Source organism: Vigna unguiculata, chromosome 2 (assembly GCF_004118075.2).
Source record: "Vigna unguiculata cultivar IT97K-499-35 chromosome 2, ASM411807v1, whole genome shotgun sequence".
NCBI lineage: Eukaryota > Viridiplantae > Streptophyta > Magnoliopsida > Fabales > Fabaceae > Vigna > Vigna unguiculata.
The window spans coordinates 19075399-19089506 of record NC_040280.1 but is presented as its reverse complement, the minus strand read 5'-3'; the positions used below and the strand labels follow the sequence as shown (position 1 = coordinate 19089506).

At 29.7% G+C, this 14108-nt stretch overlaps 1 protein-coding gene and 2 non-coding genes across 3 annotated transcripts; 2 read left to right on the top strand and 1 right to left on the bottom strand.

The window, feature by feature from the left end:
* Positions 1-4978: 4978 nt before the first annotated feature.
* LOC114174756 lies at positions 4979-5092 on the top strand. The gene has a single exon (XR_003602719.1). It is a non-coding gene; the product is annotated as a U5 spliceosomal RNA (small nuclear RNA).
* Positions 5093-6337: 1245 nt separating this feature from the next.
* LOC114174757 lies at positions 6338-6454 on the top strand. Its single transcript, XR_003602720.1, has one exon. It is a non-coding gene; the product is annotated as a U5 spliceosomal RNA (small nuclear RNA).
* A 953-nt stretch (positions 6455-7407) lies between these two features.
* Positions 7408-14008, bottom strand: LOC114173729 (pentatricopeptide repeat-containing protein At1g26460, mitochondrial). The gene is made up of 7 exons (XM_028058298.1): positions 13355-14008; positions 10704-10926; positions 9874-10353; positions 9331-9537; positions 8445-8582; positions 8172-8360; positions 7408-7813 (listed from the first exon to the last, which is right to left on the bottom strand). The coding sequence occupies exons 1-6, from the start codon at positions 13924-13926 to the stop codon at positions 8175-8177; spliced, it is 1806 nt and encodes a 601-aa protein (XP_027914099.1). The 5' UTR covers positions 13927-14008; the 3' UTR covers positions 7408-7813; positions 8172-8174.
* Positions 14009-14108: the final 100 nt, after the last annotated feature.

Below are 14108 nucleotides of genomic sequence, written 5' to 3'. Positions count from 1 at the left end.
TACCTAGCTTACTGAAAGATATATTTATATTTTTCAAAATCTACTTTTCATCTTCCAAAAATATAAAGATGTTAAGAATTAAAACAATTTTTCAGTTTTTTCCAACACTACTTCCAAGATATATTTTTTCAACCTCTTAAAGAACTTTTCAGTTTCTTCCAACCTACTTCCAAGATATATTTTTAGGGCTTCTCAAAGATGAATGTCTTTGTCATTAAATAACATTAAATATTAGAAACCAACAACTTTTTGTGTTTCTCATTGCAATGTTATATATGAATTTATTGTATTAAAATTTTAAATGGAAAATATTTTAAAAATCCACCTACCTTTTTAAGAGAGCTTTATACAGTTTTCAAAAATCTTCTTAAATTTTAACGTAGCTTATTGAATAAACTTTATAAATCAACACTTACGTCTTTCAATATAAATGTCAAAAATATACAGAATAAATGGAAAACTTTTCATCTTCCAAGAATTTTTCATTTTGAATTATGACTATTTATTATGAACAACAACAATCATGATTTGTGGTACTCAATGAATCATGAAGTATCAATCAAACATATAATTAGAGTTTAAGACATTCACGAAAAATATTATTTATCAATTTTAAGTATATAAAAAATATAAAAATTTTATATCATCATGTTGTTTTTTGAGATGTTATATGCTTCTTTATTTATCGCTAATGATTAATACAAAATGCAAAGTCTTCTTCTATTAATGTGCTTGAAAACCGATTGATCTAATATTACTTATTATGGTTGTATTCTTAACTTTATATCAATTATGGTTTTAAAATATTGCATTGGAAACCAAAATCTTCTTCTATTAAGTGTTTGAAAATTGATTGATCTAATAATACTGATTATGGTTGTATTCTTAACTTTATATCAATTTATGATTAAATTTAAATATTAATTTAAGAAAAAATTTATATTTATGTAGGATTAATGTAATATTATCATTTTATATTTTTATATAATATTACATTATATTGAATTTACATTGGAAACTTTTTTTTTCATTTAATGTCCTTCGAAACTGAACTTTTCTTATAGTTGATTTTTGTAACATCAAGCAGTAAATAATATTAGGTAATATATTCCTTCCGTGTGTTTTTAGAATAAATTTCAAAATTAATTCATTGAAAATAATATCGTTTTTAAGTTGTGAAAAATTAATCATAATACATATAATAATATTAATAAATTTTGGATTCAAATTTGAAATCGTAACGGACAGTAAAAGAAATAGAATGTGATAAAAAAAATTAAATTTAACATTTAAAATGAAAAATATATACAAAAATTTAATTTTTGTAATAAATACTTGAATATTTCTGATAAAAATATATAAATTCAAATATTCAAAAAATTTGATGACCCATAATGATATAATAATATATTATAAAATATAATAATATGTAACAATGTAAATATAAAATATAATAATATTAATATAATTAAAATATAAGGTAAAAATTATAAATTATAAATTTTTTAAACTTTTAAAGATATGGAAATAATTAACTATTTCAATTTCAATATTATTGCAAGATTAAAATTCATATATTGTGAAAATTGGAATTCGAAGTATATACAGTAACATTTTCTCTAAAAGCAATTACCAAACTGAAACTTTAGAATGAAAGTGGTACTATTTGACTAATTAAACAAAAAATATACCAATAAAATTTAAATTTTAACATTAAAAAAAATTGTAAAATAGTGTAAGTTTTTCAATAGATTCTTATAATATCTCTAAACAACTTTCAAATATTTTTAACTTATAAGAAATGTTCGTATTTTATATATTATCAAAATATGAAAAATGATAAATTAAAAAAATTTAATGGAAATACATTAATATTCACAATTAAAAACAATAAAAGTTAAAAATATGATATAGAAAATAAACAAGTAATATAATATTTAGGAACAAAAGATCTACGGTTCTTAATAATATAATAATATATTAACATATTAGTCCTAATATAATAATAATAGTAAAAATAATTAAAATATAGTGTAAAATAATAAATAAATAATTGTAAAATTTAAATATGAATTTTTAAATATTTTTAAATATTTTTCACATATTTTTTGACATTTTACACAAACTTAAACAATAATTTAAAAAATAATTTTTATAACATAGACATTGGTATATCATTACAAGTTAAAATTATACATTCTTAAAATTTTTAAAGATATAAAAATCACTAATAATGTCGATTTCAATATTTTTTTTTTCTAAATTAGGATATATATTGTCAAATTTGAAATTCAAAATATATAGTAATAAAGTTTGAATTTAAATTCTAAATTTTAAAAGCTATGAAATATGGGAGCAAAGTTAAAATTTGAAATTCAAAATCCAAAAAAATTGTAAAAAAAGGACTCCAATAGAAGAGTCTATCAATGTCTAACCTTTGTATTTTTGCATAGTGTACTATTTATATTTGTCTACATAGTCTACATTTTGTAAGTTTTGATTGTTTACTATTTATATTTTGTTTGCAGTCTAACATTTGTATCTTTAAAGAATCTACTATTTATATTTAGGTGTAATTAGTCGGATAATACTCACTTTTGTTTGGATATGTCAGTTTCATACCCACTTTTACAAAGGTGTCAATTCGGTCCTAACTTTGGAAAATATGTCTCAATCAGGTCCCTTTGAGAAAAAAATATTAACGCCATTAATGGTATCGATATTTAAAATGACTTACAAGAGTGAAAGGAACCTAATTGAGACATTTTTTCAAAAGTTAGGATTCGATTGACACATTTTTAAAAGTGAGTACCAAACTGACACATCTGAAGAGAGTGAGTACTATCTGACTAACTAAACATTACATTTATATGCACGATCTATCATTTGTAGCTTTATATCACTTACTCTTCACATTTTTTGTATCGTCTAATGTTTGTATCTTTATTAAGTCTACTCAACAATTTCTATATCGTCCATCATTTTTATTATTAGAGAAACAACTATTATATTTTTCTACATTTTTTACTCAATATTTCATTCAAAATTAAATTTGATTTCTTAATTTTAATTATCTAAATCTTAATATATTATTTAAAATAATTATATATAATACATTTTATCAAAAATATATATAAATAACTTAAATACATTTTTATTATAAAATCAATTAAAATATTATTATTGAATTTTATAAAATAAAATTGATATTAAATTTAATTATATTTTTATAATTTCAAATTAATTTAATAAATATACTGTAATTTTTAATTTTATTCGATATCCCGTGCGTTGCACGGGTAAAAATACTAGTAATTCATTAATTTGTGTTTTTCGTGTTTACCAGAAATTATTTTAAGGTCCTTTAACGTAATTGATTATTTGCAAAACATGTGAAAATTATATTTTGACTAGGATAATCAACTATTTTTCAACATAACTGATTATTGTGTTTAGAAAAGGTATAAAATCAGCTTTTCAATGCAAATATATGCTTAAGATCATTTTAAAGGTTGATTTATGTTTTACATTTTGAAATATGACTGAAAAATTTGACTTGAGACAGAATTGTTTGTGAAACCATAATTTTAATATGATTAATTAGGTTTAGGCCTTAAAATAAAAGGGAGCTGTGACTTTGTTGGCATGTTCCCTGTACCTTTTTAGAGGACTTATCTCTCTAGAAAATTTTTGGGCAAATTTAAAGATTTAAAAGTTACTTTATTTTTTTTTCTTCTTTGTCTCTCTCTTGTTTTTCTATTCTTCTTTACAATCTTGAATTTTACATTTAATCTTCAAATGAAAGACTCAAGATTAACTATTGATCTTAAGTGCAATTCAGAACTATTCTTAAAGTTTTGATGCAATTGCAATTTTTTCTTTCTTTTTGCAAGTTCTATTTTCCCTAATTTGTTGAAACATGTCTTTTGATATAAGAAAAGGATTGTTTGCTTAATTTAATTCTTCTTTTTGTTCTTAACAAATGATTCATAATTCAATTTTCTTAATTCAAGAATAAGAGATTAGGATTCATACAAGTTGCTTAATTTTTTGTATTTGATTTTCAAGAATTAATTGATATTTAATATGTTAATTCAAATTTGTGAAAATATTTAATATTTGTTATTCTGTTAGCTAACAATTGAATCAAGTAGAGAAGAGCTAGAGATTGGTATGTTTTGTTGACTTATTTTTTCATTTAAATTTCCAATTCTAATTTTTTTTAATTATAAAAACTCACAAACAACTTTTCTTTGTGTTGATGTAAAATTTTTGAATCTGTAATTGAATTATCTGGGAGAGGACTTTAAGTTAATTCAAACTTGTTACATTTTAAATCATTTTGTTTTATTGAGTGTGATCTCCATTAAAGTACAATAATAAAAAATATGCGCCTATTATTTGTTATTTATATTTTGCTACACAAGATAATTGTGATATTCAAAATATTATAATTTTAAAATATGATTAAGTGTAAATATGAATATGAAATATATACACAAAAGTAACTAATGTCCATTACATATTATTTAAATAAGTTATAATTTAATTGATACTCTTATTTTTAATAATTAATACTTTAAAAAAAGTTTTTTTTCGCTTAATATTTATGGCGTGTATAGATATTTTTTCTTCAAATCTTCTTTGGAAAAAGAAAATAACTTTAAAAAAAATTATATTCTTACATAAAGATTAAAAATGGTGATATTAAAATATTATGTAACTAAGTAATATATTTTATTTCTTTTTGCGAAAAGAAGGTTGTCGTGTTAGCAGTATTACATAGCACGCATGGTCTACATGAAAAAAAAAATGTGTGTTAGAAAAATGTAATTGTATAAAATTATAAATTTTTATAATTTAAACAATGATTTAGTGTTTTATGCCTGTTTCTTATTAAGCCCACATTGATAAGTTTGTTGAGTGGAAATGAACAACATGATATAAAAGAAGCCAGTTTCCACTTTATAAATTACGGAGCCGTGTGATGAGCACATAGCGAATTATTCTTTCGCCTTTTACTAAAGAATACCGTGGGCTCGTCACTACAAGCGGCATACGCCACTTTTTGGAAGGTATCCTATGGAAACCCTGCAATATAGTTTCTAATATTTAAAATTTGTGTTTAGATTGAAATAATCTAAACTAAAATATAATCATTTACTACCATTCATCATTTTGATTTTACTTAATTATAAATATATCGTTATTAATTGGAGTTGGAGGATATGTAAAGATTGAGAATCATCTCATAGCTTTGAAGCAAAGCAACGGTGAAGATGTGGGATGATATATATAATATTTTCTTTATTTTTTCTTGATAATTGAATATTTTAGAAAAGTAAATTGTTCCAGAAAATAAAATAAGGAGATAGAAGATATCTAAATGAAACTTATTATTTTATAATTAAAAAATAAATTAATCAAATTTCATTTTATAGAATTTATTATCTCTCTAAAATATTTGCTCCCTTTCCTCTTTACACTTATTTAAAATTTTAATCTATACATTTGTTTGAAAATTGGAGCATATCATAGGAGTTTTTGAGTAAACAAGAATAGTCCACTTAATAAAAATCTTAATTAAAGTAAGTTTACCTTTTACCTTATGATTGAGATATGTTACTAAATTTTTGACTTATGATTGTTTGAACTATTATCTGATTATAAATCCTTAAATTATATCAACCGAGTGAAATGATTTTATACGATATAAATTTTGAACTAAAGGCAACTATTTTCACAATAAGGAGTGAGTAAAACATCCAAATATACCTAAGGGACCAATTGATATAGTTTGAGGATTTTACAATTATGCAGAGAGATTACTAAGCAAGGATAGGTATGTTAGTACGGAATTATTTGGCCCACTCACTTACAACACACCAATCTTTTTGAAACTATCATTCACAATTTCTTGATACCATGAAACAGAAAAGAGATATCATTCTATTGTATATTGAGATACAAGAGAGAAACTATATATAACTAAAATAACTAAAGTAGTTACTCTATTGCTTTAACAATATTGGTATAATGATTTCTGGGTAACCTTCAAAAATATAATCGATTTATTAAATTTAAACTGATACATGCTAAAAGTATCGTATTATCATCAATCTCATATGTTTACAATAAATTATTTCCAAAATGTTCAAAGTGTTTGATAATGGTTTTTATCTTGTTAGACGAAACTTTTAACACAAAATGGAACTTACGTTTGTACTTCATACTGAATCTATGCATCATCCATGTCAGTATTTTTATGTCTATGTTTCTTACAAGGCTCAAGGCCCATATTAATAAATCTGAAGAGTCTTTGAGTTTCAGATCACGGAGCCGTGTGATGGGCGCATATCGAATTATTCTTTCGCCTTTTACTAAAGAATACCGTGTGCTCTTCACATTATACGGCATACGCCATTTTTTGGATTTTACGGTTATCTTCATATGTTAAATTTGATTCCTTTTATGAAGTTGGTTTCTTCTGTTAGTAATAGATATTGATTCATATATATAATTGATACATAGAAATTGATATTGATGATTTAGATAGACAATTGTATTTTGTATAATGGTGGTGCTATTTATAAGTCTGATCATTTATTATTAAATCCATTTTAGTACATATAATTCCCATTGTTATTTATTATAACAAATTTAGTATTTCTGTTTTGAATAAAAATAATCTGAGATACAGTATTATTATGAATTACGCCACAATTCATTAATTTGTTTAGTCATACAAGTTGTATCAAGTAATTTAAATTGCGAAAATTAATATTATACAAAGATGAATGTATTTCTAATTTAACCTTTAAAAAGTTCAGCCTAGTATAATTTATATAATTTTAATTTATACTTGTAAAGATTAAGTATTAATGTTTGTTAAACAAGTTCTTAATTAGAAAAACTAGAAAACAATATGTACACATTATTACTAATGCTATTTACAAAGAAATTTTGATAAATAACCTAATTTTGATAATTAAATAAAGGAATAACATTTTATTTATTATATAATTTTAAACAATTTCAACAAATAAAAGTATAAATTAATAATAACTATAATTGTAATAGTAATATTGATATAGAATGTAAAGTATCTTCATTCAAAAATAGAATTTAAATATCACAATAAATAACATTACTTACAAAAACATAAACATCGACCACATGTAATCGTGGTATATACAGTAACAACACTGAATACTAAAATAACATTATAATTCATTTTACAAGTTCATATAATAATCAGTTTCATTGCTAAAAGATATAACTATAATTGAAGACAGCATCTAGTTATAAGTAGTTATTTTTCTTGAGTATTTAATATTAAATAATACTGCAGAAGTGGGTGCTTAAAAAATTTGGTTCACAAAGCATTCTCCATAGAAAGAGTTTTAGTGGATCATCAAAAGGAGTGTTTGTATTGAAAATGTTGCCATTATTTGCAGTAGAATTTAGTACAACCACAGCACCATAAATACAGTCTCCAAATCCTAGGTAGTCTCAAAAAACAAAAAATAAAGAACCAAAGAGAGTCGACCTTGATTATATCCTCTCTACTAAAATTGGATTAGACACTGCTTCGGGTTTTCACTAGGAAACCTAATACCATCATCAATAATCTCCCCCACTTCACTAACACAAATACAAAAATAGAGTGTGCCGAGTTATTTTTGTGTTATCCTTCACCCGCCAACCAGAACAGCATCCAATTATATACACACTCATTCCCTTGGCTATGGATGCAATAAAAGATATGTCAAATAATTCCAATAATTCGTTGGGACATCAGAGACAAATGCACCTGCCCAAAAACAACTATATAATATCAAATATGAAGAGTAGGTTTAGTACTAAACAACATTCTATCCAAGGAGAAAAACAAATGATTGTTTTAGACACTCCTTTATTAGTCGACTGAAGTGCATTTGTGAGTACTGCAATCTGAAACTAATATTTTCAATCTAAGTGAAATATGGGACCATTTGAATTGGTTTTTTTTTTTTATTTCCACTCGGTTTCCTAATTTCAAATGTTTGCATAATAAATAGAGAAAATGATTAAAAAGTTACATTTTATACAGGATACAATGAAAATGTGAAATGAAAACAAAGAAAAATTCCAAAATTTGTAAAAAATAATCTTGTAACCGTCAAACTTACCATTCAAGCATAACCCCCACTGTAGTCAAGATTAAACAGAATGTCCCGCCGGGCTTCTGAACCCAATCTATAATTCAAAGAATTTGCCAGTGATTGTACTCGGTCATCACTTTCGTAGTCCATTTCTCTCATGCATCGCCGCCTGATCATTTTCAGAATCAATTTTGACGGTTCAAATCCAGCACTCATCTGCCAAGGAATTTGATATACATCAATGAGCTTTGCTGGCAAATATATACATTTTTTAAAGAAAAAAAAGAACAGAGTAGATACCATATCATCAATCACTGCAAGAGCAGATTTGACATCCCGGTTAATCAGGTGGGCCTCAATTATCAGGGAATATGATTTTGCATTAGGCTTGAGACCCAGACTCACCAGGTGCTCAAACACTTTTGAAGCTTCATGTGTCTGCCACAAGATAATTAAAGAGATAAGAGAGTTTTCTTTGTTTGACACACCATATCTTACACAATTTTTTGAAAGCCTGTAGTACATAGTAATTAAGCAGAAAAAGAATAAAAAGAAAATATGTCCAATCCTACATCTGCTTCCAACCTAACATACGCATCCATTCCTATTATCCTATGCTATTCCAAAACAATCGAAATAAAGAAAAGCCAAACTGAGTGGCATCGATATAGTACCTATATATATACACACGAGCATTTTAACTGAAACATCGGACTTCGAACAGTTGGTTCATAAAGACAGTGGCATTAAATTTGATAAAAGTTTATCCTTGCAAATATTGACACCTAATCTCAATCCATCTACCTATTTCCTAACAGCTACATTAGACAATCTTGTGGCTAGTCATCTTTCTCAACCCTCATACTAGAGAGAAAATTTATCTTATTATTTTATAACATTTTTTGTTTATTGAATAAAAGTTGAAAGTAATCAAGGGTATTTTTTACAAGAAAAGATCATTCAAAAAGACAGTTTGAAAGGGGTTCTATAGAAAGGGACGAACAAATTTCTCAAAAAGACATCTATATAAGGGGATAGAGGTAACAAATGTCAAATATCATGCATCAAAGCTTGGAAAACTGATTTTATGTCTAATGCAGGCTTTCTAAAGGTGGGATCCGTGAAAGCAGTGAAGAGCATGAGCAAAAAGATACATATATAGTGGGTTGGAAGAACGAATCATCACCTTCTTGTGCTTCCCAAAGGCATACATCAGCCCATTGTACGAATGAATATCAGGGCTCAACCCAAAAGTAGATCCAATTGACTCAAATGTTTGATAAGCTCGATCGAGGTCCCATATGTTTGCACATCCTACAATGACGCAGTTTATTGCAGCAACAGATTTATAAGGACGCTCGGCATTCTTTAAATTCTCCAGTTGAAAATAAACCTATATAGAACAGAGCGTGATTAGATGAAGCTGAAGGTGGAGCTGAATGTAACATTACTAAAAACTGCATAGATCATGGCAAAAATTCAATCTATGCTGCAAACATGTCAACAGTAGAAATGACATTTTATGAATGTAACATGTCACAGCAACATAGAAGCTTTTTAAATATATTGTCAAAAATAGAAATTGTATCATCTATTTCCACATGAAAACATGTAAATATTAAAACTAGTGAATTCAATAAAAATGCCATGCATCACAAAGGATTGGATTGATAACAAATGTGAAAGGTTAGGTACTATTAAATGTTTTGTTCAACAGAGAAAGATATACATTATCTAGAGTCTCAAAACCCTTCTTAGAGCATGCCAAAACCAATGGATGTAGCGAGGTAAATGGGCAGAACAATTCTTCAGCTTCTTCACCCGTGTCTCCATAAGCCAACTCATACTCATTCAGTGTACTAAAAGCCTTTTGTAGATTTCCCAATGATGCAAGGGCATATATCTTCCCAAGGTATGACTCAGGATTAGGGGCTTTCTTTTTACGCAGTGAGCGGTCCAACACAGCCCATGATGCCCCTAGCAACTCAGAATCATAGGTTCTACCAGCAGTCAAAATTGCTGACAGAACTAAACCTTCATCTACAGACAGCAATATAGGGGCTCTTTGACGTTCACCCTTTACAATCCATCTGGCCATATACTCCAGGCCATAGAAAGCTAGTTTGCTATTATCCTCTCGAATTGCAGTTTCAACAATAAAATTGCACAAGTCCCAGTTGGGGCAGAGAGCTTTGTTTACATCTGATGCCTGGAAACAACAAAGAGATTTGAGAACATTAACAGAAGAAACATCAAGTTAGTAATCAATCTGTTAAAGAAAAATTTATGTCTAAATTGCAATTTTGGCCTCCCTTTAATATTTCCTCCGAAATTTAAGTCCCCAATTTTAGATACGTTTCATTTCATTTTAAGTGAACCCTAATCCTATCATATTCATTTCAGGTATCATCAAGAAATAATTTAATTAATTAAAATTAAAAAAGAAATAAATGTATAGAAATTTGAGGATTGAACCAAAGTTACAGGTTTTCTAAAATATAGGTACAAAATTACAATTTAGACAAATTTTATTAAGCGTCAACAAGACTAATCACTCACCCTGCACCTTTCAATTATTGTCACCAAAGTATCAAACCTTCCCTTACTGAGACATCTCCGTACACAGCTCATAAATACCTTCATTGACAAGACGTTACCAGATTTCAAAATTTGATCTATATATTTGAATGCAGTATCAATCTGGTCTGTGGAAAAGAGCATTCCAATAACCAAGTCATATGATTCGTCATCAGGGAGAGAGTCATTTCCTGTCTGCAGCATCCTGATAATATCATAATAACAAAGAAAAACTTGATATATAAAGAAAAAATGTAAATGTGCTCAATTACTTGTACAAATACCACAGACAAATTTCGCTTACACACTAATGAAAGTTATTTATTTTGAAGTGGATAGTCTCATTGGTCTGCTTATTGGCATTTCAACTGTGGTTTTTGCTCAAAATAAAAGGGAGGTCCATTCAGATGAGTGTGATAAACTTCATTTGAAGTACAAAGCCTAATGAGGCCCTAACCCCTACCAAAGACGGAGGAAAATGCTTAGGGAAAATAAACTTGTTTAGGAGGGAAGTTTCTTTGCCTTCTTTCGCTTACTTGGTTTAGTTTTTGTCTTAGAATAAATTCTAGACTTATGTTTTCTCTTGTGTTTTTGTAGGTTTGCTTTTGGCACCTCTTCTTTTTGTTGACACTCCCTTTGGAAGTTTTGGATGATGAGAAACCTAGCCCAACATGAGGATTGGTACTGGACACCCCAAGGTTGCTAAGCTTGATGGATGAAGGGCCTTGGAGCTTGGCCCAACACTTGGGGTAGCACATGGAGTGGAGAGGAGACTCAGTAGGCCTTCTAGATGGCCAAGGTCGTGTGTCTCATCCTTGGAGAGCAAGGAGGTGCCCAGGTCATGCTAGGTATCTCTAGTTTTTAGGTTGCCCTGCCTTCGAGAAAGATACTTTGTATTTTTGCTAAGTGGTCCCTACTCATGCCTATATAAGGGAGCCACTCCACCACTTGTAAATGGTTGGAATTTTGAGTATATACACTTACATTTCAGCCATTGTGAGCTTCCTCTTTTGAGAGTGCTCTAGCTCTTAGTCTTATCTTGAATCTTGGTTCAAGGGTGGCAACTACCACTTATCTTGGGTTGGTCCATCCCCCAAGAGGCGTGCCTCGTTCCCACTCCCTATACCCATCTTATCTCTTCATCTTTTGCTTAGTTAATTCAAGTTCTTTTATGTTCAATTCCTCACTTCTTCCGCCATTTATGGTTCACTTCTTGTTGTCTTAATTTTTTGTTTCAATTGAATCGTCTACTCCTCTTTTGAGCTCCTTTGAAGTGCACATTCACATAACGTCTAGTTATCTTAATGTCCAATAGAAATCTTCTTGGAGCTTTCTTAAGCAACATTAACCCAAACACCTTACACTCCTACAAAATATAAGATGAACTTACATCAAAGCCTAACTTCGTAAAAGCTAGACATTAGGAGTGGGCTCACCTCAAATTAAAACAAATCAAATGACATAGAACCCACTCTGTCTACCCTCTTGTGTGTATGCACTGATCTTTCAACCTGATGAGTTGACAACGAAACTAGAATTTCACATCAGCTGGAAATTAGACACAACTCCAACTTCTACATTTTTTTTCATTTAACAGTTTGGCTTTTAAGAAGTGTGGGATCTCCGCTACACCAAGATTAACAATAAAAAGTTTCAAAACGTCTATCCAATTCTTTTCAATCCAATTACAATTAACTAAACATGTAATGTTAGTTAAGGTAATATATAGTTAAACCATTGGCAGCACTTCTAGCATTGTTAGCTCTTGCCTGGTAAGCAATATTACACGCCATTCCAGAACAGTAATTTTACATAACCAAAGCCAAAACTTCTCCGATATCCACATGTTCATTTCAGTACTTTGGAAAAGCTACACTCGTTTAAGAAAGAAACTTATTTTACTTTTCTTTCGTATTGTTCTAATCCTACAAGTGTCTACTAGAAAAGTTAATCCAAGACCTTAATTAGATCTAACTTTTTGCAAATTAAGAACTTACAATACTGTACACCGGACTAACCATAAGGCAATGCTCAACGCCCTCTCACTAGCTCATTTTGATCACGGTCATTTGACCACTCACGGCTGCAGGATCGTTTACAGTCCAATAAGCACGACTAAGAAAATGAACTTATCCGTAACTCAAAATTAACTTATGCATCAACAGAACTTTAGAAGCTCTCTCATCTATTAACATCTTTAAAAGATTATAATCTTTGAACTTACATGTGCAGTTCACGGAGGAAATGCTCTTATTTTTCTTCTTATAGAATTTTCATTTTGTTAAATGTGCTCATGGAGAACTGCCCTAATAGTATAACGAGACAAGAAGAATTAGTAAATTTCCATCCAAACAAATTAATATTTGACAGAGACTCTATTTGAACGAGCTTCACCATAAGAAGCTCTACTAGAAGAGAAAAATAAAAAATAAAAAATAAACTTCTTAAACTTGAACACAATTTAAAAATAAAAATATTAGAAAAAGTATAAGCCATTACAAATTAGTAGGAGAAACTGATTTCCAGAAAACAATAATAATAATAATCCTGATATAGTAGTAGCCCAAAAGCTTCAGACCTAAAGAACTGCATTGATTTCAATTCAAGGAAACGAGTGCGATTACAAGACTAACCGTTGGAGCAATTTTTCCGCGGCGACGGTTTCGTTGGCCTGGCACATGGCTTTGAGGACGAGGTTAAACGACGCCGTATTGGGCTTGACATTGAAATCGTCCATCTGAGCGACGAGGTCGAGGAGGTCGGAGGGTGAGGAGCCGAGCATGAGATTGGCGCGGAGGTAGTGGTTGAAGAGGTTGACGTCGGGACGGTTAGGCTTGCCGGTCTTGTCGAGGGCGCCGACCCAGGTCTCGAAGGTGTTCTTGACTTGCGTCCAGTCGTGCGAGGCCATGCAATCGCCGAAGAGGTTGAGTAGCGCCTGAGGGTCGTAGGAATCGGCGGATGCGCGGTTGTAGAATCCGACGGGAGCGAGCGCGTGGGCGGAGGGATGGGAGGAGGAGCCAGGGGTGCGCCAGTTTTGGTTGTAGAGAGGGCTGCCGGAGGCGGGGTTGGGAGGGAGAGGGGTGGGATCCGCCAGCTGAGGCTCCTGCGAGAGGAAGGGGAATGTGGATATGGTTTTGATGAGGGAAGAGGGTTTCGTGAAGAGGAGGGAACGCGTGCGGAAGAGGATCGCCATTTGCGACGCCATCACTGAACTCTGAGAGAGAGAATGACTGTGTTTTCGGGTTTAGGGCTTTCTTTTGCTTGTTCAGGGTTTGAAATTTGGTAGGTTGGAAGGGGTGAGGGGTAGAATTGGTAAACTGAAGTTTTTTTACGGCTTGTATGTTGGACTGGGTGGAGTCAAACTCTTCCTGGGTAACTTATTCCTGC

Coding starts and splice junctions, on each gene's coding strand:
- LOC114173729 (XM_028058298.1), bottom strand. CDS start 13,926: ATGGCGTCGCAAATGGCGATCCTCTTCCGCACGCGTTCCCTCCTCTTC. Junction 9,538..9,873: donor GTTTTGAGACTCTAGATAAT/GTATATCTTTCT, acceptor TGTTCTATATAG/GTTTATTTTCAACTGGAGAA. Junction 8,583..9,330: donor CCTTTGGGAAGCACAAGAAG/GTGATGATTCGT, acceptor ATCTTGTGGCAG/ACACATGAAGCTTCAAAAGT.